General features: G+C 40.1%; 1 protein-coding gene across 3 annotated transcripts in view; it reads right to left on the minus strand.

The window, feature by feature from the left end:
• Positions 1–27,872, minus strand: part of LONP2 (lon peptidase 2, peroxisomal) — a 102,281-nt gene that overhangs the window by 8,736 nt on the left and 65,673 nt on the right. For all 3 annotated transcript variants that reach the window (XM_073795648.1, XM_019932467.3, XM_004311607.4), the window contains 3 exons: positions 10,665–10,807; positions 2,209–2,416; positions 1,612–1,802 (listed from right to left, as the gene is read on the minus strand). In XM_073795648.1, the coding sequence (XP_073651749.1) occupies positions 1,612–1,802; positions 2,209–2,416; positions 10,665–10,807 (542 nt within the window). The remainder of the gene's footprint in view (positions 1–1,611; positions 1,803–2,208; positions 2,417–10,664; positions 10,808–27,872) is intronic.

Raw genomic sequence — 27,872 nt, forward strand, 5'->3', positions numbered from 1 at the left:
TTCAACAGATTCCTGCTGGGAAGACTGTCTCTACCTCCAATTCTGTTACATCAGCTGGGGACACTTCTATCTTCTAGAAGTTGGCTGAACTATCAGCTGATGGCTCCCCACTCATTTTTTTTTAACATCTTTATTGGAGTGTAATTGCTTTACAATGGTGTGTCCCCCCTCATTTTTTTAAAAAATATTTTTCATTTATTTATTTTTGGCTGCGTTGGGTCTTCGTTGCTGTGCGCGGGCTTTGTCTAGTTGCAGCGAGCGGGGGCTGCTCTTCGTTGCGGTGCGCAGGCTTCTCATTGCAGTGGCTTCTCTTGTTGTGGAGCACGGGCTGTAGGTGTGCGGGCTTCAGTAGTTGTGGCATGCAGGCTCAGTAGTTGTGGCTCGCGGGCTCTAGAGCACAGGCTCAGTAGTTGTGGTGCACAGGCTTAGTTGCTCTGCGGCATGTGGGATCTTCCCAGACCAGGACTCAAACCCGTGTCCCCGTGCGTTGGCAGGCGGATTCCTAACCACTGCGCCACAGGGGAAGTCCTTCCCCCCTCATTTTTGACTGTTATAATTTATTCCCTTTATTCCTTGCTTAGCTTACCATTTTGAACTAGGAAACTAAAGTTTATGGTCAGTAAAGCACTTGCTCATTTCCTTTTAGCAGTACAGCTAGTATCAACCACTACTGTCACTAGAAATGCAGTAGTTCTGGGGTAAGGTAAAGAAAAGAGATCGACATTCCTATTGAGTATAGATATACAGTTATATCATAGTAAATAAGGTTTAGAATATGACTTTCTGGTTGAATTAAATTTAAAAAATCAGGGAACTGAGAGCATTTTTTGTGATCCTAATTGGTGATTCTATGACCTACTTTCACCATTACCTCATAAAATAAAGGCATTCTCATAATAAAGAACATTCCTTTTTTTCTCATTTTGCTATTGAACCCACCAAAACTTTATTGTAGTCTGGTACTGCTAACTAATGACTTAAACCTCTAAATGATCTCTCAAGTTCTATGCATTTTTCAGTGTTTTTATAAGTAGTTATGATATAGGCTGGAGCCCTAAAGCCTCATATGTACAGAACTTTTTCAAAATTTAGCAATTAGGCATCGTTAGTCTTTACTACAATTTCCATTTTATACTACTTCTTTTCTATATTTTTTTTTATCAATCTATCAATTACAGTAATCTAAGTTATCTATAGGCGGATAGGAGGTCTCACAGGAATTCCAAAAGGTGAGAATTGGGCTTAAAGTTTAAAAATAGCTACCATCCTATTTTACACACATGCCATATATTTAACAATTCATTAACTAGAATAAAGCCTCAAATCTTCACCTGAACAGCTCATATTTCTGGTGACCAGACTGATATTTTTTACTGTAAGCAAGTCTTCTTTTTTAGTAGAAGGGAAAACATGGGGAAAATTGTCAGTTTTTCCTTTATTTGATCAAAATTTAAAAATCTGAATTACAGATATAAAAATTTAATATGTTTAAAACTAAGCTATTCATAGGAAGAAGGCAAACCACTATTAATTTAGATTTTAAAATACTATTAATAAAAATTTTAAATTAAAAAATTTAAAAACCATATAAATAGGTTTCTTCATACATACTGGAAGAACAAGACCTCGCAGTGTGATTTCACCAGTCATGGCTACATCTGAACACACCAGCCGCCCACTAAAAAGTGAGGCGAGACAGGTTGCTATGGTAACTCCAGCAGATGGTCCATCTTTTGTGACAGCTCCAGCTGGGAAGTGCAGATGGATGTCTGTGTTCTCAAGAAGATCAAAACTTCCAGAAGCTTTAAAAAAGGAAAAAAGGATTTTGATGTAGAAAAATTAAACCTGTTTTTTCTCCGAAAAAAGAAAATCAAACAGATAAAAATGAATGTTTCGGGTAAACAGATCCTTCAAAATATTAACGGGCAGTATAAGTAAAGTGGGGGTCTGGAAGAACAGCTTCATTCTATTCCAAGTAGCAGTAAAAACAAAACAAACCCTTGGAGTCAGTTTCCAGCTCAGGTTCCAGTCAAACAGTCCTCAACTGGGAACTAGAATTTCCACGGGAATTCAAAAGCAAAGGTCTGTGCTTTAAGGGGTAACTGGATCTGTCTCTGAACTGTGGGATGCCTCCTGGGTCAGGATCCCAAGGCTCTCCTTTGCTGCAGCTGCACCCCCCGCCCCTACTCCCTGGGGTGGGTCGCTCACCATTGGTCAGATGGTATTTCTTGGCGTTGCTGCGGAGCCAGCTGATAGCCAGGTGGGCAGACTCCTTCATGACGTCCCCCAACTGGCCGGTCAGAGTTAACTGGCCTTCGCCATCCATCCGACTCGCCTCCACGAACATGATTTCCCCACCTAAGGGAGTCCAAGCCAAACCGATCGCCACTCCTGGTTGACTCAGACGCTCAGACACCTTGAGAGAAAGAAGGAAAATGATCGGTAAGGCCAAAAAGAGCCGAATTCTTTTCAGGCTGACCTAATCACAAGCACTGGCTCTTCCTCAGAGGGCTTAAGCTTAAGCTGCACCTCAAAGTACTTACTACTGCACATGACTTGGAGTCACATAGGGCTTTTTTGCCAAGACAGACTTTGGCATTTATCAGAAACAATTTTACCTTAAAGTATGTGTGAGCGACTTTTGATACTTAAGCACCACACCTAGTTACACATGCCCTAATTTTCAGGAACAAACGCAATCGTTTTATCTATCTCAATGCTTTTATTAGGCTGCATATTTAAAAACACTACAGCACCGAACTTCATTTTAGGCAATCATGAATTTGCTTCTGGAAGTAGAAACGCTCTTTTCAACGTACTTTTGAGAGGTGTTAGCTCCAGAGGCCAAGGTATATATTAAAACCCCTGGATCTTACTTCCCTGCCACTCATCTTTATTGCCGCAGAGACACTGTAAAATGCTACTTCACTATGTCCTGGATCCTTTCTGTGTGCTCGGAGGCCCACTGTGCTGCCTCACTTCCATATTAAACTGATTGTGTCACTCACTGGTGATTACAAGCCAAATAGGTTAACACATCCAGGTTATGAAAACATATCAAACGTAACAGCTGAAAAACAGTTATGTTAACTTTTATCGCACATTCTGAGCCTCCAAATTTCTTATCGTAATAGAAGTTATCCATGTTAGAGGAACTGGGCACAATATGTCAACCCAGCACTAATGCAATCATGAGATTTTTCCACCAAGAGGTAACTTTCTCACTACAGAGCAGTAGAGTCTATAGCCTGAGTTTCTGGTTAAAGGGCTGCGTGGCTGATGCTTACTTTTCCAAGGGGCTTAGATGCTGAAAATCCTGATTTTAAATGGATGTGTGACATCCATTGAAGCTACTGGGCACTTATTTTTAGTAGTAAACATAAAAGCCTATTTTAAAGTTGGTTTTATATTTAAAATTTTAATTTTATATTTAATGATGTTAGAGACTGGGAAGGCCAGGTTGCATCGCTGGCTGAGCTGACACTGTGCACCACGGATTTCACCTTCCCTCAGCTTTGCATCTGCCCTGTTTTGTATCTATTTGAGGAAAAAGACACAAAAGATCAATATGCAAAAGATCAGTACTATTTAAGGAAAACACAGAAACAACTATTTATAAAAGTGTTCACAAGGCTTGTTCTTGCTAATATAAAATCAATTCTCTATACCTGAACGACATCTACTTTGGGTGGGAACTTGTCAGGGGTTCCTGTTTTTACTGCATGGCTCTTTTCTAGGACTGACTGAACCAGTCCTAAAGAATTATCCTCAATATACTGAATCCTGTGCTAATTTAACAGAAAAAGCCATATAGCACAACTTCATTAGCTATAATGAGAACAATCCCTTTTAACAGCTAAATCCTCAAAACTCATTTTGTCAGAATAATACCAAACATGTCCCCAAAGAATCAGAAGTAGGATTCATGTTGATTACCACATTGCTTCAAAAAACCAAGCCAGTTTCCAACACTCTCCATCTGCCAGTGCTCTGGGTAAAAGTAACTGGTCCATTGTTCATTGAAAGGACAGGGGGTAGATAAGTACACGTGACCAAACCAAAACCATCCAGGCTCGTAACCACTTTATTCTAACTTGACGATAAGTGCTGAAATATTAACCTGAAGATGGGACCAGTGACAAATCTGTGTAACTCAACAACAAAATACACGGGTGGGAGAACTGAGGGCAGGAGTTACTATCAAACCTAGAGTCTCATGATGAGGCTAATAGCAGTTATCTAAGAAGTAACGAATCTGTAATTCTTAGACTTGGAGTCATATTCTTCAAAGCCATGTGTTCTGAAATTGTAACAATTCTCTTAACAACCAAGCATCCAGTTTCTATGTATTTTTCCCTCGGAAATAATGAGTGCAAGTAAATATGAGTTTAAAAGATAAGATATATGCTCTTTCTTGCTCCCGCATGCAGTTTCCCAGCCATCTTAAACCCTTTACACAGAACAATTTGTATTTTATAGACTTCCCTAACAAGTGATTCAATACAATAATTTCAAAACTATGTGTATCTACTGGTACTTTTCTACCAGTTTCTAATTCCATTACTGGTTTGTGGAATCATCAATTGTATTAGCCAAGACAGGCCTAGGCTTGATGCTTAGAACGTTTTTCCCTCTAAATGTCAAAGTGGAGCAGGAGTTTCTCAAGTTCACTTCTGTCATTCAATTTCCCTTGAAACTGGTGCTTCAAGTTTCCTTTGTCTGTTAACTAAATCTTGTTCAAAGAAATGGTCATTTTCTTCTGTAATAATTCTATCAATCATGTAAATATGTAGACTGAGGAAGTGTTTAAAATATTTAATGAAAAACCTAATTAATAACAGGATATGTCTTATAAAGTATGACTGCATTCTGAACACTTCAATGATAGCAGTGCTTAAGGAGCATTTGAGCATCTAATCATTGCCTATTTCACACTGTTCTTTCCTCTCGATTAACTTAAAATAGTGATATTTAGTGATATTTGACTGAAATAGTAAATACGTACACTCTTTGTGACCCTTCCAAACCTAGATGAACACTTACAGTTTTAATACCTTGTTGTTTACTGCTGCAGCCATCAGAGGGACTAAGAGTTTTACCTTCATCCAATGGTGCTTTACTGGCACCGGGAGCCTGGCCCCATCATGGATCACAGGGATGTCAAGTGAAAACCTCAGAGCGGTGACAGACTACCTACCTAACCGCATCAGATAAGGGGCCGCTTACCCCCCAGCACGGGGAGTGCAACAAGACCATCTAGTCAGTGCCTGTATCTACAGAGAGCCCTGCAGAGGTAAGGGTCCATGTCTGCGGAGTTGGGACAGGTGTCACAGGAGAGACTGAGTGGTCTTAAAATCTGCTGGGCAGAAAAAGGCCAGGAAGCCTTTTCACAGCAGAGAGGCCAGCAGGTGCCAAGGACTCAAGACAGGAATAATATTGTGGGCCTTCTCGCCAGGGGCAGGCACAGTGCCTCGCAAAACCTGAGCTGTCAGATGGCTGCGGTATGTGTGCAGGTTCGTGCCTCAGTAACGCTTACACCACACGTTGGTTTGTTTTCTATAGCTTGCACAGCATTTTTTATGCTCCCGCCAGGGTTGCCACCACGGCGGCTCTCCATCTGCCAACTTCTTTAAAGTCTCTGTAGGAATATTTGATTTTTCCAGTTGTGAACTTGTTTGCTTTGGAGGAGTGCCGCGGTCAGCCACCGTCACCTCTGGAAGCTGCGCGACACGGCCCCGGTCTGGCGCAGCACCGGCGCCGCTGAGAGCCAGCTGCTTGCAGGCCCTTCCAGTAAGGCCTTTCCTTGGTACAACTCGCTGGTGGTGGGCCAGGCTGAGTGCAGCATCGCTGCTGTCCTAACAGGGGCGTGGGGCACAGCAGGTCTGAATGGAGAGGGACGAAGAAGGAATTTACTACCATGACTCTTCGGGCATTTCGTTAGTGTTTATACACTTTGCTCATTTCTAGCACCTGCTTTTATCTGTCTGCAAGGCAAGCACACTGATGGAATCTCCTGGAATTCACCGGTGGATGCATTCTATTCAGGACGTTTTTTAAAACCTGCATGTCTAGTCTCTTCTTCCCTTTATTACTATTTTTTCTAAGGGCAGTGACCTTCGCATAAGAACTTTTTGTCCACCACTGAGGCTTTCATACAAACTATGAATAGTGTCAGGAATACTCAGATGACGCATTCTCAGGATTAGCAGACGACAAAACAGACGCTCGTGGCTTGGATGACTGGTTTTCTGAGGCTGAAAATCAAATTTATCCTGGAAAGACTAGAGTTTATGTGTTTTTCTGATTGTGTCACCACATTTGTAGTCTATGAGATTGATTGTTATCCCCAGAGATATACAGGAACTCTACATGTTGGTTTTTTTTTTGGGGGGGTGTCAACTGCAGGATTGTATTATATTTATATAATGTATCTAATTATGTATATATATCTAATATGCAGATAATATATATGTGTGTGTGTATATATGTATCTCATAATGTGGAGGCTTCTCTTGGCTTCACTAGGATGAAAATGAAAATTATAAGATTCTCATCTCCCCCCAAAGAGGTTCATGTAATCAGTAAAAGTAACTGCAACCAAGTTTACCATTATTAATGGCAATCTCATAACTGACCAGATCAAATGAGACTCAATAGCTGCGTCCTTCCTAAGCCCTCCATGCCGGGACCCGGGCCTGCCTCTGAGGAGGTGTTCTGAGAAGCAGTCAGGGAGAATGAAGTCTCGGCTGCCCCAGACACCGGCACCTACCCCACCCTCTCCCACTCTCTCTCTCATAATGCAGGGAGATCTGTTATTTTTTAAAAGTGGGTGTTTAACTGATCTTGCTTCTTTAGGAAACTTTATTGTATTTGAAAAGGTGACTTATGATACTATTCCTAAATATGAAATCTAGACAAAGTTTCAGGAACTCATTTTTCAACCTGTTGAGAGAATTCTAAACGGATATAACACCAGTAAAAGTGTGCCTTCTTATCTTTCTTCCTGTTAGTTTGCTAGGTCAGTAACATTTTTGGTACTAATGTATTTTTGCAGACTCATCTTCAATGAAAATAAAGCACAGTAAGGGGTGGTATAGGTTATTAAAGCAAATATAAAATTAGGGTTATAATAAAAATAATAGGGACTTTTACTTTTGTGACTGGGCATAGGTCTATTTGTTTTAAGGGTGTATGGCGGCTGCAGGAACCAGTATTTGTTTTTTAGCATGTACCGGGCACTATGGTGGGTGCCTTATATACATTCACTCACCAAATTCTAAAAACTGTCTAAACCCTATATATAATCCCCCATGCATCGGATGACGCCAGCACGGCCGAGGAGGCGGGGTTCATCACGCTGAGTGGCGTGCCTCTTCCTCCTAACCCCTGCTTATGGCAGCCGGCTTCCCATCTTCATTCTCTGCTCACTGCCTTCTATAGTCAAACCCACTCTCTCCTTCCTGACCACCCTGAGTCCCTCCATCACCCTGGGTTTCTTCAGGGAGTACCTGAGACCCGTGCAAGCTGGCTTCTCTGTCTCTAAGCACACCCTTAACTCCAAAACCACGCTTCTCACCCTCACCCAGCCACCCTTTTCCCGGTCCTTATTGCCAACAGAAGCCATACGACCTTTGAAATCTGAATTTAACCACCCCCTTCCCTGACCGCCACTTTTTCATCCTTCTAGCTCACTTGTACTCAAGACCATCAACTCTACCTCCTTCACATTATACACCAGCTCTGTCCCAGCTTTACTGCTCTCCTTGTGCACGAATACTCCTCTGTTCCAGCGTTATCATCTTTTCCGTGTAATTACTCAACACTCTCAGCCCCCTTTCTCCATCATACCCGCCACAGGGGACCCTCATCACAGACCAGCTCTTCCTTCACACCAGGGACCCCACCGCGCCGCACTACCCCAAAGACTCTGCTCCTGTGGTACCACCTCTCTCTCCAGCAACCTCAGTCTGACTCTCTCTACTGCACTATTCTGACCAGCAAACAGGCTGCCATTTGTAACCACTCTCCCTTTGACCTCCATCCTCCCTTCTAGCCACCTCACTTCTCTGCAGTCGTTCACAGCCAAGCTTCTGAAAGAGCTGCCTACAAACTACTTCTACTTCCCCACCTTCCACTCCCTCTTCAACACACTCCCATCACTCCTTGTGAACCCACTCTGTCAAGGTCACCTACAACCTCCATGCTGTAGAATCCGGTACACAGACAGCAAACACATCTGCATGTTCCCCCTTCTTGAGACAGTCTCTGCCTTTGTTTTCATGGCGGCACAACATCCTTGTTTTGCTCTTACCTGACTGCCTGTTTCTTCTTAGTTTCTCTCTGTCTGTTTTGAGGGCTCCTCTTCCCCACGTGACCCTAACTGTTCAGGGCCTGCTCCTAGGCTCCCTGCTCTTTACTCCGTATCCTTTTCCTTTGGTGATCTCAACATTCCCAGGACTTTAAAAATCCTCTGTTTTCTAACAACTCTATAATTTATATCTCCCATTCCAAAACAGAGTACTATAGTTGGTAAGAATGAAATCTGAGGTAGAGCAGGTATGCCTTTTTGTTAAACTGCTGTACTTGAAGCAATTCTCTTTTAGCAGGAAAGGGCAGGAATTAGCTTGGCTGCAGGGTATTATAGGAGAGTGGAAAGAATACCGGACTTGAGTTGGCTGATCTGAGTTTAAAGATTGGCCTCACTAATTGCAACTTATGTGAATTTGCATGATTCATTTAATTTCCTTAAGCTCTTTCCCTGTGTGTAAAATGGACGACCCCTGGCACAGTGATGGACCTTGTGGACAACAAAGAAATGTTCCATAAATCTTAATTTCATGGATGCAAAAAGCTGTGGTTATATAATTTGGGGCTGATGGTCATTAGACCACTAAAGGTAGAGAAAGAAACCCCTGGCTCCAGGGTAAAGTCTCTCAACTGTGGAAAATGTGAACAAAATGTTCCAAACTCCCAGATACCAGACCTTCTATTCTAAGATGCTATTTATAGAAGGGAAAATGGCTACTGGATTCATACTGGTCAAAGTGTTCATATGTAATAGCTCAGATGCTACAAAGAAAATAAAATAGTTTTTGCAGTGATATCAAACAGAGCTATTAAGCAGTGTTTATAAAATTTCTCTTTTCTGTCCTTGGGCTCTTTCTCTGCCAAAGCTCCAAGAATGTCAGCAATGCTTCCAAACCTAACAGGAGCAGTCATGGCCGGGAGTGAAGGGTCTATGCAACAGAAACACGCATCCATCTTTTGTTTTTATCAACTGCCCTGGTGTAAATTCCCAAAGAATGGCTGGCATGTACTGTTCTGGAAAGCCAAGAGAAAAGAGCCCGCCGGACATGCAGGAGCAGAACCTGTTTCTACTGTCACTCACAGAATCACTGGGTTCACTCGGAACAGGAAAGCAGCTTTGGCCTGCGTTCTCAACCAAAACAAGTTTTGCTCCACTTCTTTCAACACTTCAAAATTTAAATCCATCCACAGTATCTTAAGAATTCAAATAACCAAAATAATGTTTCTGATTCTATCGTTCAGGACCAGGTTTACTGCCAACAGTAAACGCGTTCTATTCTTGTAGCTGAGAGCTTTGCAGAATTAAATGACTAGCTCAGAGTTTAGGAAAATAAACAAGATGGGTTTGGGGGCTACTTCTCTTCTTCTTAGTTTTAAGACTTGAGGAAAATCATGTTTACTGGTAGTGATTTCAAATGCTGGATAGAGAGATTATCTTCTGCATAATTCACCAGATATTATCTTCTGAAAACCTTTTTTCCTTTACACAGACAAGGTGATAGTAAAGCTTCTGAAGAAAGATGCTAATAAGTTCAGTAGTAAAATACATACTCTTTCTAGTAAATGCCCCAGGAAAGCTCATATAAGCATCCTATAAAATATATCACAATACCTCAGCAGTCACAGCTTCCCTTGGTGATCTCAACATTCCCAGGACTTTAAAAATCCTCTATTTTCTAACAACCCTATAATTTATATCTCCCATTCCAAAACAGAGTACTATAGTTGGTAAGAATAGACCAACACCTATTTCTATCCAGCTCCCTTGACTCGGTCCTGCTCCCAAGGCCTTTATGGCTCCGCGTTCCGCTATGAGGGAGAATTACGGGAGAGAGATGGAAATAGGGCTGGGCTTGCATGTCGGTTTAACTCGAAAGGCACTAGTAATAACAATGAAAGAACAAATTCTGAAAGATGCCATCTGGTCTGCACTAGAGCAGCATGAAGCTAAAGCCAGGCTCATGTCTTCAGGTATTCTGTACTGGGTTGTTTCCCTCCCTCCTCCAAGTCTTTGATAGCACAAAGAAATACTTAATCAAAGCACATACAATAGGAATATATAGTTTCTAAGGAGGAAAGTCAGAGAAAGTCAGAGACACTGTTCTTAAAATGAAACTGGATGCAAAGAACAAGATCAGACTGGGTTTCCAAAAGAGGATCTGGCCAGGGTCTCTGGTGCTCTGCAAAAGCCACATTATCACATTAAGCACCCAAATTTAATACCATAGAGAACACAAGTTTCCAATCTTAAGACAAAATTCAGCCTCCCCAAATACCCAAGTCTACTTCTCCCCCAATCTATTAGGGAACCAACAGAGTAAACTGGTGGGTATCAACAAAGGAACGAGAATGATCACCTCCATTTCATACATCGGGGGCCCAAGGATATCTTTCAGAGCGTGGAAGTCAATCAAAATTGGCATTTCAGGTGGTAGGGCCAAGTCGGTAGTGTCATTGATAGATTCGGGTTTTGTATCTTCTACAATGTGTTCTCTGTAACCTAAGAGAGAAAATTTTATTTAAGAATTCTCAGAGATTTGCAGGTATGAAAATTCATTAGCAGTAAATATCAAACAGAAGCTCAGTGGACTTCCAACCGTTCAGTCACCTTTATACCTTTATTAAGGCACAAAAATTCACCTTGTGTACCTGTGGTACGCAACAGAAGAATTAGTCTTTCAAGAGCCCCTGAGGGGTGACACAATGCATTGCCCTGTTCATTTACTTTCACTTGTTTGTCCTCCATCTTCCCCCATTAAAGTGTAAGCCCCAGGAGGGCAGCAACCTTGCCTGTCTTCTTTTCAACCATTATATTAAGCCAAGAGCAATGCCTGGCACTGTTCAACTGATGGCCTTTAGAGGCCAGATACTCAAGTGTCAGATGCAATAGATTACCTTGTACAATTCTCTGTGGAATCAACACAACTCAAACTGTTCAATTCCCTCCTCAGAGGAGTTGCATCAGGTGTCCCATTTCCTGACAGCCAACGTGAACTTGGAAATGACAGAACCCCTAGAAGCAATGCCTCTTGTGTAAACATATAGCTCAACTCCAAGGTTATTATTTTCCAATAAAAACGAATATAATTGTCATCACCAGGGTAAGATAATATGAAGCCTGGCTTGAAATCCCTATAATAATGGACTATTTTCTTTACCTGCCTAAGAGCCCTGGCTGCTGACATCTTGTCGAAGGACTGACTCATTCTGGTTGAGATCAGACAACCAGGGAGCAGGAACCAACTGCCCTAGGACCACCGTTTCTACTGGTCTTTGTAATTCCAATCTGAGTAAAGAAAAATGTTACTTCAGTCTATAGCCAGAAACCTAAAATAAGCAGAGGTTTAAAAATGTAAGAAAGGGCTTCCCTGATGGCTCAGTGGTTGAGAGTACGCCTGCCGATGCAGGGGACGCGGGTTCATGCCCTGGTCCGGGAAGATCCCACATGCCGCGGAGCGGCTGGGCCCGTGAGCCATGGCCGCTGAGCCTGCGCGTCCAGAGACTGTGCTCCGCAATGGGAGAGGCCACAACAGTGAGAGGCCCGTGTACCGCAAAATAAATAAATAAATGTAGGAAATATCTGGCTCTATTCATCTTCATTCCCTGCTTTCCTTTTCTTTTTGTTTTACCATAATTCTTCTAGTTCTTGTACTACCTCACAAAGTGCTTTAAAATATTTTTCTTTTATTCCTTTCTTTCCATACACCCTTCCTTCTGGAAATGATTACTGTATATATTAATATACAACACATAATAATTACAAAGTCACCTAAACATTGTATATCCATCTATATTTATTCTAGCTTTGCTATGATTCTTCTATTCTGATATCATGAAGTTAAAGGAATTGCTTTTCACTAACTCCTTTCTTTTCCAAAGTGATTACTGAATATGTTAAATCATATTAGACCTTAATTTTAGATTCCAACGATAACTGGACACATCCTGGGGTGTCCCCAAATGATCCCCGTGTCTCACGGCCTTGCTGTGACCTTCAGGGAAAGGGCTCTCTTGGCCTACTCTCTTGCTGGGCCTTACAGGGCTCCTCTTCAAGACTGAATCACAAGTGAAAACAGACAACAGTTCAGACTTTTTGCCACTTGCTGGCTATTTGACTTTATGCAAAACATTAAACCTCTCACTACCTATCTCTGCAGGATTCTTGTGAGAATTAAAGAGAAAACCCTTTGCAGATTGCAAAGTGTAATACACACACTGTATCCTAAGTGTGGGTCTTGAGTTATACATAATCTCATAGTCATACCTCTGTAATGTCACTTGATCTTTCAAAGTTTGGCTCAACCAGATTCTAGGAAGTCTTCCCTGATCTCTGCAACTTCTTACAGCACTTACTTATCTGTTTCACTAAACTGAGCAATTCCTGGGTTACTCAGTCGCGTGTAGGAGATCTTCTGTCTGCTGCTCTGTTTGCAGCAATGTCAGTGACCAACGGTGGGGAGGCACTTAAACCATCAGTTTAGCTACACGTAGATCTCAGAGCGGAACAGAAAGTGACATTGCTTAATTAAAATTAATGCACAGAGAAAAAGCGCACTACTGTCTACGGTTACCGTACACTAAAAATGAAGGGCTCTGAAACTCTAGCCAATGCATAGAAGAGGCTGTGACTTTCTTTAGCCTGTTGTGTTTTGTGACGGGCTTTTCTGAGATCTAATTACTGTTGCCAGCCTGGAATTCACTATCAGAGGAGGAAGTAAAGCTGGATGGGTGAGAGCCAATCCACAATTATGTAACCACTGTTTTGGGATATCCCATCTCTTTCCAAGTGGAGGAGTGAATTCAGTGCTTTGAGTACTGAGGGGCTGGGGGTGTGGAGAGCTACTTCTAATGCATCTAGACCTTACAATGCAAAAGATGGCCATTCACTCCAGGCTCTAGGCACAGCAGCTGGGTGATGAAAACTGCAATAAACTTAGAACTAATCTGTGCTTCAAAATGTTCCATCGTGGAGCACAAGCCTAGAGAACTAAAGCTCATGTCAAGAAAATGGTGCCAGCTAATCAGGAAAGACAGGCTGGCACTGGATTTTAAGAACCATCCACTGCACCTTGGGTAACACAAAGCGAGAGCAAGAGAATGCTGGATTTTCAGAGAATACACGCTCTGATTCCTCATTAAACATCATCTCGCCAACATGCCATTCAAGGAATGAGGCCCAGGTTAGAGCTGAACCCTGAGGCCTCGCACAAGCTTTCAGTACTCAGCTCTAGTGCCACGTTCTCCGTAGTCAGAAGGGATTGGCACCAAGAGAAGATAGTGGCAGAATCTCTGGGCCTCATTACGGGCCTTGCCCCAGATCATAACATTCACGCCAGGTGGACTTTTTAAGGCAAGGCAAACAAAAACAATTAAAAAAAGTTCAACCTCCCTATAGGACATGGACCCTGTCCCACAAATCCTTCCTGTTGGAACTGTACAGTTAACATTCTTCTTCTATGCCCTTATCTTGGGCTAAAACAGTGGTTCTTAACAAATGGGTAATAGTCACATGAAAAAATGATTATTTCACTAAGAAGCAAAGAAGTTTAAATTATAAAAACAAGATACATTTTCTGGTTACAAAATTAAAGTAACCAGTAAAGAAGTTTTAAGAAATGACAAAGTACAATGGAAAAGAGAGTGGAGAGATCTTCTCAAATACTATTGCTTATGAAAATATAAATTGATTCAATCTTTCTGGAAAGCCATTTGTCAACATACTGAAAGCCTCCTAAACAGTCATAATCTCACACCCAGTGATTCTATTGGGTTGGCCAAAAAGTTCCTTCGGCTTTTAAGTAAAAATAAAAGAAACATTTTTCATTTTCACCAAGAATTTTATTAAACGACGTATTCACCATTTTGTTCCACTACCTTCTGCCATTTTTCAGGCAACATCATAATTCCATCTTCCCAAAACATTTTATCTTTTTGAGCAAAGAACTGTTCCAGGTGCCTTTTACAGTCTTCCAGGGAACTGAAGTTTTTTCCATTACGAGGATTTTGTACAGACTGAAATAAATGGAAATCCGAAGGTGTTATGTCTGGTGAATATGGTGGATGAATCAGAACTTCCCAGCCAAGCAGTAACAGTTTTTGCCTGGTCATGAAAGAAACATGTGGTCTTGCGTTATCCTGATGGAAGATTATGCATTTTCTGTTGACTAAGTCCAGACACTTTTCTTCAAGTGCTGCTTTCAGTTGGTCTAACTGGGAGCAGTACTTGTTGGAATTAATCTTTTGGTTTTCTGGAAGGAGCTCATAATAGAGGACTCCCTTCCAATCCCACCATATACACAGCATCACCTTCTTTGAAGACCAGTCTTGGTGTGGTTGGTGGTGGCTCATTTCATTTGCCCCACGATCTCTTCCGTTCCACATTATTGTACAGTATCCACTTTTCATCACCCATCACAATTTGTTTTAAAAATGGAACTTTTCATTACGTTTAAGTAGAGAATCGCATGAGGAAATACGGTCGAGAAGGTTTTTTTTGCTTAACTTACATGGAACCCAAACATCAAAGCAATTAACATAACCAAGCTGGTGCAATTGATTTTCAACACCTGATTTGGATATTTTGAGTATACTAGCTACCTCCCACGTGGTATAACATTGACTGCTCTCAATTAATGTCTTGATTTCATCACTATCAACTTGGTCTACCCGACCATGGAGCATCATCCAGTGAGAAATCTCCAGCACGGAACTTCACAAACCTCTTTTGATACGTTTGATCAGTCACAGCACCTTCTCCATACACTGCACAAATCTTTTTTTGCATTTCAGTTGTGTTTTTACCTTTCTTGAAATAATAAAGCATAATGTGCCAACACTGTTGCTTTTCTTCTTCCATTTTCAATATTAAAGTGGCTACACAAAAATTCACCAGTTTTGATAAGCTTTTTTTAAAAATGCACGCTGATATGACAGTTGTCACAATACAGTCTAACAAAATTGCTTTGAATGAAGTTAAAGACAACTCAGCGCTACTAGAAGCATCTTACAGAAAATACCAAATGAACTTTTTGGCCAATCCAATATTTTGAAGGAACCTATCCTTAAGGGCATAACCAAAAGTTTAGACAAATGTTTAGACCACAAATATACTCACTGAAGCACTATCTGTAACAGCAAAAATTAGATCCATTGTAAATACGCAACATTAGGCACATGATTATGTAAACTGTGGTACAGCCACACACCTAATAAAATACTACACAGTCACTAAAGCTGTTTCCTAAGTGTTTTTTAAGTGATGCGAGAAAATCCTTTTGAAACAAGATCAAACGGAGGAAAGGGGGGGAGTATAAAATTTCATGTGCCATGATTTTTACTAATATGATATAAATGTATATGAGAATGAATGAAATGATATAGTCTAAAATTTTAACACAAGCTATTCCCTGAGTTTATGAGGTTAAGATTAAACGATGAGATAGTCAATAGATAATAGTCTCCAATCCTGGCTCTGGCTTCCTGATTGGCCTTGAAAAAAGTTACTTTACCTCTTTGTATCTGGTTTTCCAATCAGTAAAATCGTAATAATTATAGTAACCCTCAGAGTTGCTGGGAGAATTTGATAATGCTGAAAGCCTTACTATGCATAAATGAGGAAATGAATTATGTAGTTAGAGTAGTATTTAACACAGACTTCTAAGACTCACATGTCTTACTCCATAGCCCCTTTCACTAGAAGAAAACAAAATGCCCTCTGCACCCCAATCCCACCCAGGGCTCCACAGACAGGGCTTTGACCACAAACACACAACTGCTGGGAATCACATAAATTAAACATATTTAAGAAAAAGAAAAAGATACCAAGACTCAAGACTCTGCCCCATGTTTCTCAATGGTATTATCAGCCCGTTCTGAGTCTAATTCAGGACACAGCCAGGGTGGTCAGGGCATAGCCAAGGATCTTAATGGCATGAAGGTAGCAGATAAGCAAATAGCACCAGAGGCAGAACCTGCAAGGCACTCGCTCTGCCAGCATGACAAATGTGGACCTTGGCAAAGCAGGGATGAAACTCCGGGGGTACTCCCCAAGGGCCAAACCAGGCTCTATAGCTGATGTTGCCATGACAAAAGCTATGACAAAAGGATATTCTATAGCTACAAACTCCTCAGGGGAAGGGTCTGGCTTTCCCAAAGCAGCTGTCATGAGGACATGATCACGTGATCTTTTCCAGCCACTTTTCCTCTGTCAGAAGAACATGATTTACATGAAAGCAGGCCCAAGAGCCAAAGAATCACTGTGGGAAGCCGGGAGAAAGGAAGATCCTAAGAAGGGAGGACAGGAGGAAGAACAGAGGGGTGTAATACCTCAGGAAACTCCAGTAGCTTTCTTGTTTAAAAAGAACATTTCTTACCTTTTGAACAAATCTTGCAGCAAATGGTGTCTTTGGGCAGGTGATCCAACCAAGGGAAAGTAGCAGAGGCCAGGAACAGGGTACTGACACCAAACATCTATTCCGCAGAATGTGGCAGAAACAAAAATCTCCCCAACCACGAACAGCCCCAGGTTATCTATAATCATCTTTACTCAGGACAGAACTTTTTAGGTATCACTTATTATTCTCTATATTCTACTTGACTTGAAACATATGCTACACTCTCTAGACCACTCTCATGAGCTCAAAAGCTACATTTCGTGGTACTGCCGTAAAAGGAACCCCTTCTTCTAGATTATTAAAGACGTGTACATCTTCACGAATAACAGTTTCTTTTTTAACTCCTTCGGGGTAGGTTTGGAGGAGAGGATAGGGTGTACAATACTGTTAACTGCAGCCAGCAATCGAATAACAGGGCCCAGAAACAGGGGGTTAATTCTCCAAAGGAACAAATATAAATACTACCTGCTCCTCTCATACTAATACAATGTCCCTGAGAACGTCTCAGATCTCATTCTGAGGCTTTAGCAGAATTCAGGTAGCATCAGAAATTCAAGAATAGGATGGAACCATGATATATAAAAATATAAGAGCTAGGCAGAAAGTAAGAAATCTGGTCCAACCTTTCATTATTTCAATACTCAAGGAAACTTGAGACCCAGGAAGGTGAAGTGAATCGCCTGATGTCCACAGCAAATTACAGACAGTCTCAGCGTTCTGGACATCTGGCTAAGGGGACATTTTGTCCCACCTAAAGTCCAGTCTAGAAAAGCTGCCTGTAGCTCAGAAGTTCCTTGACAAGGCAGCCAGGTGGTAAATTTAGGGATTAGATTATTTTTTTCCTGACTGAAAATAATCAACACATCTGGCATTACATACACGGATTCCCTTCTATGACTGCTGTCAGAAAAAACTGTGCAAGACTTGGAAATGAGCAAAACATAGATTACTGGGTATTGCCCTTCCAGGCTGTCTGTGTCTCAGTGCCTTTCAGCTATTTTCCTGTAAGCTGTAGGAAACTAATAGTAATACAAGTGATTTTTGTCCATAGAAATGAAAATGAATTTTGTCCTCTCCCTTTCCCAAGAAGCTGGTTTTGCAAATTAATTTCAGCATTCCTCATTGCCTATATAGATGTCTGCTTTCTGTATTCTCCGTGGAACCAGATCTTACTGGTTCTCTCATTAATTAATGAGTTCATTAAAATCTTTAACACATGTTCATTTTATACCTGTATAGTAGTGATGATTTTGCCATTAAAAATTATTATCCTTTAATACTGAACAAAAACACTGTTTCTAAAAAGTGACAAATTCTCCCAGTAGCCAACTCTTAACCACTAAGAGTAGCTGAAATGTTTAGATTAAAAAGCTTTAGGGCCTCAGACAGATATCCAAATTGCTTTAGATACAAAAGCATGAAACTTCCCATTTTCAGTATTCCTGATTTTGGGTAGATCCTCAGAAATATCCAGGTGAGGTACAACTGATGCTCCTTATTTCCAAGAGGCCTTGGAGTCAGATGGCCTGGGTTTGTGGTCCATTTCTTACAAGCTTGTATGATTTGGGGAAATTTCCTTAACCTCTTTTTTTTGGTAACTCTTTTTATTATGGTAAATATTGATCATTTTAGCCGTTTGAATTGTACAATTCCGTGGCATTAAATACATTCACAATGTTGTTGTAACCTTCACCGCTATCTATACCCAAAACTTTTTTTTTTTTTTTTTTGCGGTACGCGTGCCTCTCACTGTTGTGGCCTCTCCCGCTGTGGAGCACAGGCTCCGGACGCACAGGCTCAGTGGCCATGGCTCACGGACCCAGCCGCTCCGCGGCATGTGGGATCTTCCCGGACCGGGGCACGAACCCGTGTCCCCTGCATTGGCAGGCGGACTCTCAACCACTGTGCCACCAGGGAAGCCCTTGCATTCTTAAATCTTAATAACATCTATGGACAAATGACAAATCACCAAAACACTTAATCATTACTTTGATTTGCCAAGAAACTATCAGGTCTTTAATACTGGCTTTGTCAAGTAAATATAAAGATTTTTAATAAATGAAAATTAAGTATGTGACAAAATTATTACCGAATGATTAAAATTTTTTCTTGCAGGTTGAATCCAATCACACTGGGCTCCTGCATCTTGAAGAAGCAGCAAAATGAAACTTACAGATTGGTTGAACTATATTTGTGTGCAGGGCGTAGGACGTGTATTACTAGGTATATTAACAGGTAGTTGGCAGAGAGGTCGTGTATGAACCAATGAATGGGAATACTGTTTACATCTCAATTCCTCAGCATACATGGGTATGTAAACATGGATCCAGACCCCATTTAGGCATGAAGAGAGATTTGTATGGCTGCAGTTATAAAACTACTTTTTTTAAAAAAAAAAACCAAGTCTACTTTACAAATTTAGATGCGATGCTGAGATTATTAAGTGGCTTTGTTATTTCTTACAAGATAATAGAAGTATGTGGCTCAAAGCTAAATTGACTATAGATAAAAAGCATTTGAGAGCCTTCTCTCAGGAAGGCAGAAAGGGGAAAACAAAATATCTAAAAACAAATCAGAGAAACCTGAATATTTTCAACTATATAATTTGTCTGTCAGTTTCAGGTTAATCTTTTCCAAAAAACCATCTTCCCAGCCAGAGGAAGTGTGCTACACGCAACTGAGATTCAAGTTACTGACCCTGGCTGCCAAAGCATTTGTGCCTGCATATTTTCAATCTGTTTTTCTTTCTTTCTTTCTTTCTTTTTTTTTTAAATGAACTAGTTGTAATGGGGAAATCTGTGGATCAAATGCCCAGAAAAACCTTCATGCTAGCAATAAAATATTTTAAGTCCTTTCTGCCAATATTTTCTTTAATATTTTGGGGACGATAATACAACCTTAACATTACCAAATACATTTTCTTTCAAGTTTTACCTACTAAACATTTCTATATAACAACTGTTGAGATACAGATGGACATTAGGATTGTGAACCATTTCTCAATTTTAGTAATAGTTATCTATTCATAAAAATAAAGAACATCAAAAAAGGTATCTGGAAAACATTTGTTTTTCCATCTATTTACCTATTCAAATCAATTCTGAGATGTAAATAAATGACCATTTTATCTCGATTTACTAAAAGCAACTTTTAAAAGCTACAATATTTATAACAAATAAAATGAAGCTTTCAATGATCAAGTCAATGCCTCTACAGCACTTTAAAAACCATCATTTATCCCACATCTAAAAATTATTTGTTTATATATCTATCTCCCCCCGTGGACTACATACTTGTTAGAAGTTCTCTTTCATCTCCTTCCCAGAATCCAATCTAGAACCCGGCATACCATAAGTATTCAGTGACTGTTAGCTGACTCACTTACTGAATAAATTAGTATTATACAAAGGTCCAAGACATAGGACCCTAACTTTATACAAGACAAGAGAGCTTGTACCGTCTCCCACGGGTTTTTTTTGCATTAATAAATCTCATTTCCTGTGTTAGAGATTCAGAAAATAGTCTTGGAGAATTACTTGCATTAGCAGTTAAGATGCAGACACCATCTGTAGTGTTGTTTTTTTTGTAGTATTTTTTAAAAGTATTGTTTTATCATCTTGTAACTTAAGGCTGGTTTTGATAATATATGTCAATGACACCCAAAGGCCACTGTATCTTCCTATATGATTCATTAAATGGAACAATGACTTTTTAGTTTTTAGACAATATTTGATTTTCCTGTTTCCAAATAGAGTTTAAATAACAAACGTTTGTCTCCTATCTTACGTAAGTAGGATTTTTCCTTTATTACAGCTTCCTTCCAGTCTACATAGGCAAACAAATCTATTAAACCAGGCCAGTATTGAAGAGGGAACAAACAGTAAATCAGCATAAATGTAAGAACAGAATATCTTCATGATACCGGCAGTAGATACCAATATAACACTTTCATCTCAAACTTGAACACCACTTGATTTTAGATGTATGGACACAACATGCTGCCTAATATCCCTACAAATGCAAAGGATTTAGCATAGAAAGTCTTAAGCTAAATTTAATTAGATCTTGGTTTGCAAAATCCAATTAGCTGTAACAGAACCCTACAAACCCCCAAAGCTTTAGAATCAGCAAGCCAGGTAGGTGCCCTGGTACTAAAACTCTCTCTGAAGTCCATATTCCTTAACAGTTAACCTTAGTTGTTCCTTTGACTATTAGAAAATTTTATTTGTCCCGAGTCACTAATACAATCAAAGGAAAGATAAGCATGAACAGATGAAGCAAGACTTTAAATACTAAAAATGCAAAATGAATCAAAACTTGTTAGCCCTATCTGTGCAACCTGGGTCTTTAATAAGAACTCAGCTTAAGTTTGATGGATGGATACTCAACAGCACAAACTTAAATGCTGGCTTAGAAAAATCCTTCTGATAATAAAGCGTCTTAGATTGTGATGACTACTGAACTGCTACAAGCCTTTTAAATCAGTAAATTCTGTAAGGATGTGCAGAAATTCTCAAAGTTGCTGCTTAAAGATTAGGAAAATGTAGGCCAATTTAAATTCGGCCCCCATAACAACACTAAAACTGTGGCTCGTCACACTGTATTCAAAGACCTCTTAACATCAGACGTAGGCGTATCTTCAGAAACTAAAAATCTGACTTCTGAGTATTATTATAACAATTTAAAATAAACAGCCCAAGCATCTGGTCTGTGGTTTCTGGGTTCAGAGGCAAACATACAAATTACTCTCTCTTTTTTGTTCTAACTCTAGCCAGAAAGGAAGATATGGGATTTGGGTTAAAATGTTTGAGGATTTTTATATGTAACTGGAGCCAAGTAATAAGAAACGACTCAATTATCCTCACTTTATTAAAAACAGCTAACAAAGTTTTTATGTCCTCAAACAAAACAAAACAAGAACAATATCAACAAAATCCACATTAAAAGCTGACAAGTAAAGGTTGCTTCCATTGTTACTGAAGAATCATTCATTTGCTTGGGGGTCTTATTAAGCTTTTCTCCCCTGAAGGTCCAGCCAACAGAGTTATACAACTATTCTTAACTGTTCCTGCAGCACAGAAATTTCCACTCTCTGTTAACAACCCAAACCACAGGTCTTCTTTAAAACTCTAAACAAACTATTTCAATCTTCAGGAATGGGGGTTGTATTAATAGAAACGAAATGTATAATAACCTTCTTTAAAATAAGTAAAAAAAAAAAATCTGTGAGAGCCAGCCTTCAAGATGGTCCCCAATGATCCCTGCTCCCATGGAGTGCCATCTCTCACAGGGTTGGTCTGTATGACGAACGGAATGTGGCAGAAGTGAGGATTATAAAAGCCTGCAGCTTCTGTCTTGGGCTCTCTGTTTCTCCCTTTTGCACAGCACACTCTCTGGGGAAGCCAACAGCCGTGTCCTGAGCCTAGGAAGAGGCCTAAGTGGAGAGAACCTCAACATCTGGCCAACAGTCAGCAAGGAACCTAGGTTGCTATGAGATATTGTGATTTTAAGAAGTGTTTCTCATCTGTATCTGCCCATCATCCAGGCTCACAGTTCCCAAAGCCTTTAGAGTATCCTAAGTGTTGACAGTGATAAAGCTGTCTTTTGTTATGTGAATGAGGTGACTTTTAGGGGCACCTAGGATGGGTGCTGGTTGCCAGGAGATTAGAGGGTTGAAACTTTCTGTCCCACCCACTGGTATCTGGGGAGGGGGGAAGGGTCTGAGGTTGAATCAGTCGCCACTGGCCAACAATCTAGTCAATCATGACTAAGTAACAAAGCCTCCATAAAACCCCCAAAGGACAGCTTTTTGGTCCATTTTTGGAGAGCTTCCCTGTGCCAGGGTGCCAGGCCCCAGGCTCCACGACGATGTGGTCTCCTTTGTTCCGAACCTCACCCTATGAAGCTGATTTGTATCCTTTAATATCCTTTTATAATAAATTGGTAATCTAGTGGGTAAAAGGGGGCATCTCCTGAGTTTGGTGACACGTTCTAGCAAATTAAGCCCAAGGAGGGGGTCGTGGGAAACTCCAATTTGAGCCAGTCAGCCCGAAGTACAGGGAATGACCCTGGTGTATGACCTGCCTCTAGTGGAGGGCAGTCTTGTGAGACTGAGTCCTTTGCCTGTGGAATCGGATGCTGTCTCTAGGTAGGTAAGTGTCAGAATTGAGTTGAATTCTTAGACACCCAGCTGGCATCCCAGAATTGCTTGCTAGTGTGGGGAAGCCTCCACATACACAGTGGAATTGGGTGGGTCTCGGAACCTTTTCAGCTAACAGCCATATCAGTGAGCCTGGAGGCAGATCCGCCCTGAGCTGAACCTCCAGTTGGCTGACAGCTTGACCAGAACCTCACAACTACCCAGCTAAACTGCTCCTGGATCCCTGACCCACAGACACAGTGAGATGATAAACGCTTGCTAACTGATTTACTAAGTTTTGGGGTAATCTGTTACACAGCATTGAATAATGTAAAATCCAATAGGTAAAGGGAAGATCCTGCAACAGTTAGAAGACTGCTCCAAGAAGTCAAAGACAAAAGAATTTAGCAAAAAGTTACACAAAGCTCAGAGGTTACTTCCTGAAAACATTATATATAGTATTTTCCATTAAAATAAGAAATTCATGACATTAGACAAGAGAATGGATATGCTTCAGATTTGGCGATGACTAGTAGGAAAAAAAAAAAAGAGCTGAAAGGATCAAAACCACTTGTTTCTCCTGCAGGAACAGCTTCCTGTTTTGGTTACAAAGGATTCATGCTTAAAATAACCATTGTAAAGCATGCTGAGGGTCTGAGAAGTCAATGGCAGGAAGCCACAACAAAGAGCCCTGAATGCAGCCCGACAGAAGATGATTCCTCCGGAGAAAGGACCCAAGAAAGGCTAAGGAAAAAGCTACCCTAGCAAATGAGTGGCATGTAAAGTGAGGAAGGCCCATCAGAATGCGGCTCTCCTCTCAGCATCTGCCCCCCGCCCCACTCCAGCAATGAGCAGACTTGCTAAAGTGGCAGGCAGGATACCTCTCCTCCAGCCGGCATACTCTTGCTGACAGCCAAGAGTGTGGTGACCCAGGAAAATTAAGCTAATGAAGGAGGAGAATAATGCTGTAAACTTTGAATATTTTATTTTGATGCATTTTTAACTGTGAAGTCTGGAAAGGATACACCAAAAATTAAGGATATTATATCTGCCTGTTTCCACTATATTAGGTTGATTTCACTGTCCTACATAAGGCAAACATATCAGAGAAACAATACATGTTGAAATGCAATTCAGTCAAACTGGGACCCAGACTGAACTAGAGAAACTCCTAGAGTTAGATTTGTGGTCTAGCCAGCCCAATGTTTTGTGGCCAGTGGGGGCCCAGGGCATCTATCATGAGAGGATAGGCATGTTTTCACTGACATCAAATCCTAATGCTTGTGATTCATACCACCCAACCACTTAGCCCTTTTTCCAATCTACAGCTTCTATTTTCTTATGGACTGGGAAGTAGACAGCTAAGTTTATAAAGATGTGTCTGTTAACAGAGTCAAATAGGCAAGGCTTAGTGTTTATTGGGGAATTCTGTGAAGGGACTTATGAATCAAATCAGGGTCAAACCAGACAGCTGCTGAGAATCCTACTCAAGTAAGATTTTATAATAGTCAATCAAGTCACCCAAAGGTACGAAACAAAGGCTATAGAGACTGGTAATTCTTCACAGGCATTTTTTCTACCTCCTTTGTCTGTCGTCACTATTTCTATTCAACATCTTCCTGGAGGTCCCTGCTAGTTCATTAGGAAAGAACCGAAATAAAAGGTATAATGATCAGAAAGGAAAAAGTAAAAACTGACATTATTTGCATTTGTGATAACTGATGGTATGTGTAGAAAATCCAGAAGAGTCTACAGTAAGAATTAATAAGTCAATTTGGCAAGTTTGCTGGATACAAGTCAATGTAGTATTCCCATATACTAGCAACCAAAAAAACTAGAAAATTAAAAATACTATTTATAATGATACACACACATAACACACACATACAAGGATCAATTAACTAGGAATATATTCAATATCGAAAGAAAAATATGCAAAAGCTCACCACTGAAAACTATTAAAACACTTAAAAACATTTATTAAGACAAATAAATGAAGCTAGTCATGAACTTGAAGACTTGATAATATCAAATTGTCAATTCTCCCCAAACTAATTTACAGATTCAACGCAATCACAATCAAAATATCAGAAGGTGTTATTTATTTATTTACTTATTTATTGGTAGAGATTGACAAGCTGATTCTAAAATTAACACAGATATTTGACGGACCTACAATAGCCAAGGCAATCCTGGAGAAAAACAAACCTGGAGGATTTACACTATCAGGTATCAAGACTAAATGAGATGCAGTCGTTCTTGAAACCGTGTTTGATGCTGCCACTGGAAATTTCATCCAAAGTACCCACCCCCACTTACCATAAGTCAGCTAGTTTAATTCATTTTTCCTTTAAGTGTTTATCTAAGATCTCCATAACATAACCACATACATATTGCTTTAAGTGACATTTAAAAAGCTTATTCAAAATAACATCTAACACACTTCATGAATAACTGCTAAACCCGTTAATTTTGTCTCTTTCTTTCCTAAGCAATTTTTCAGGTGACTTCGATGACAACAGTTAAGAAACTAACATCTTGAGGTACATTAAGTTTAATGTAGCTTCTCCAATGAACACCGTATTTTTCAAAAATAATTGAGAGTGCTCCATATTCTGAGAAACTTTATAAAGATTGGTTATAAAGTGAATCTTTCTTTGCTGAGGATAATTTTTGATGAAAAAATCTCATTAGATATTAACTGGACATATATGGTACATGAGTGACTGAACAAATGGACATATGCCTAACGCTTTAGAGAGAAACATCCAAATCTGCAAAACTGAATACATGGAACATGTGTGTCCTTGGCTAAAGGCAGGCAAAAGCAGAATAAAACTTTAGCCGCAAACTTTTATCTTTCAACCTAATATCCCAGAAAGGAAAAGGGCAATTCAGAACACACTAATAACATACAGAAAAACATAGGCAGTGCTGCTTTTATGAAATAATTCCCATACTTTATAGGGAAGTGACCGAAACCATAAATATTCCTCCTCTAACACAAATCAATTGGAAATCTCACCCGCCTTCTAAACTCTGTTATTTGTTCTGACAGTTAAGACCCCACAAACACAAAGACAACTGTTCACAGACCAGTATTTCTGGGCCTACTCCAGAAAGTTTGTTCGATATGCTGAGGTTTCTGCCTGTCTTTAAAGCTTATGGCCTGAAAGTACTTTTCTTCCTGGCAGCAACTCTAGGTCCAGCAATACTTTTAACATTAAAAATAGCTCCCTCACTGCACTACTTGAAATTTCTAAAACAACTTCTATTTTAGACTCTAATTTTATGTAATTCATTTCTTAATGAGCAACTTTCAGTTACTAAGCTAGCTGCATTTGAACTTTGTGGCATGAGAACCCAATAGAGACTTTTTTTGGTAGAAATTTTCCTTTTGGCTTGGTTGAGGTCATAAACATCAATTCAGGATACCTTATAATTATTTTACTAAAATCTGGAAGAGAGTCACCTACATACTCCAGGGTATCTTACAATGTAAGACCCAGCTTGGAGTCCATGTATCTCTAATAAGAACTACAATCAAAATCATCCTCTCAAGAGACAAGTACTTGTCCTAATTAGTTATTCATATGGGTGTCCTAGGTAATATCTTAACCACCCAAGTCTGCTTAACTATGTTATCTTTTACGATTTGTTCTGTGAATCACGGATTTAAAAAAAAAAAAAACAAATAAATGTTATCATGAAACACTGGATGTTCTCACACGGTTCACAAGCTGACCAAGTTCTTGAGTATTTCTGGGTTACCTTTAAATAGCTAATGTGGTCACAGACATTATTAGAAATATGCTAATGGATGTATATAAGCACTGTATAACTATGGAACGCTTCTCTTAACATCAAATCCCTCTGTATGTGTTATTATAAATTCCAAAATAAACTGTCTAAATCCTAAACACAATTTTCAAAATGTGTTAACCAGATAAACTCATTTCACTCTCTGCCTTTCTATTATATCACAGACAAGAACAAAAGGACACAGGCTCGGGTGCCAGAGGCCACAGCACGAAGGGAGGGTTCTAAGAATAAAAAGGGGAAACTCATGAGGATCTAGCCCTTATATTTAGAAAGGGAAAAAAGATTAAAAAAGCATTAGTTCTACACTGTCACTGTCAGCTACACCGAGTGACACAATTCTTAATAGGCTATCACTCACCTAGGGTACTTTTTAAAAATTCAGATTTCTGAAAATGGTGGTCTGAACATGTGTTTATCTTTAAACTTCCTCTCCAAATCCTATTAAAATGACAAGAAACAAACAAACAAAAAGAATAAACCCACAAGAACAAAAAGAGTAAGAAAGAAGAAAAGAGATGCTGACAACATTTTGGATAAGTGCAAGTAGATGGGCAAGAAGTAATAAACACTTAGCAGGCTAGAAAATGTGGAAACTTTAATGTCTGTGAGGGTGGGGGTGCAGTGGTTATCCACAAAGGCTCAGGAATTTGAGGTACTCCTGAAAAGATGGGTGAGAAGTGGGACTAAAGACAACAAGTTTTTTCAGTCTCTGTAAGAAATAATTATGGGTTTAAGATCCCTCTCCTACTCCACATAACAAGGGCCCCCCCCCGCCCATTCAACAGAAGGTGGGAGGTTCACTCTCTGGAGAAATGAACCAGTGAGGTTCTAGGCACAGTGCGAGCAGGAGTGCAACACATGTGAGGAAGAGGAGGATTTGGGAAAGTCTACTCTTTGGATGATACTGTGGTTGAATGTACTGCGCTTAGCAATAGAAGGAGAAGCAGGGAAGATGTTTCACTGCATCTGTTCTACTGAGCTTACCACAAACTATATGGTTTGTGATTTGGTTCTTCAGCCATATTCATCAAAGTCCTTTCTAGAAAGACCTATGGAAATGGTAGAACATCTAATAAGTCTCTTTACTATGAAAGAGTAAAGAGATTCTCTACTGCTCAAGTCATGTGTGTGAAAGCAAATTTTGGCAACTACGCAGCAGCATGGCCTGGGGCAAGAAGTTAAGACATTTTAACTGGGCACCGAAGGAAATG

Source organism: Tursiops truncatus, chromosome 19, assembly GCF_011762595.2.
Source record: "Tursiops truncatus isolate mTurTru1 chromosome 19, mTurTru1.mat.Y, whole genome shotgun sequence".
Classification (NCBI taxonomy): domain Eukaryota; kingdom Metazoa; phylum Chordata; class Mammalia; order Artiodactyla; family Delphinidae; genus Tursiops; species Tursiops truncatus.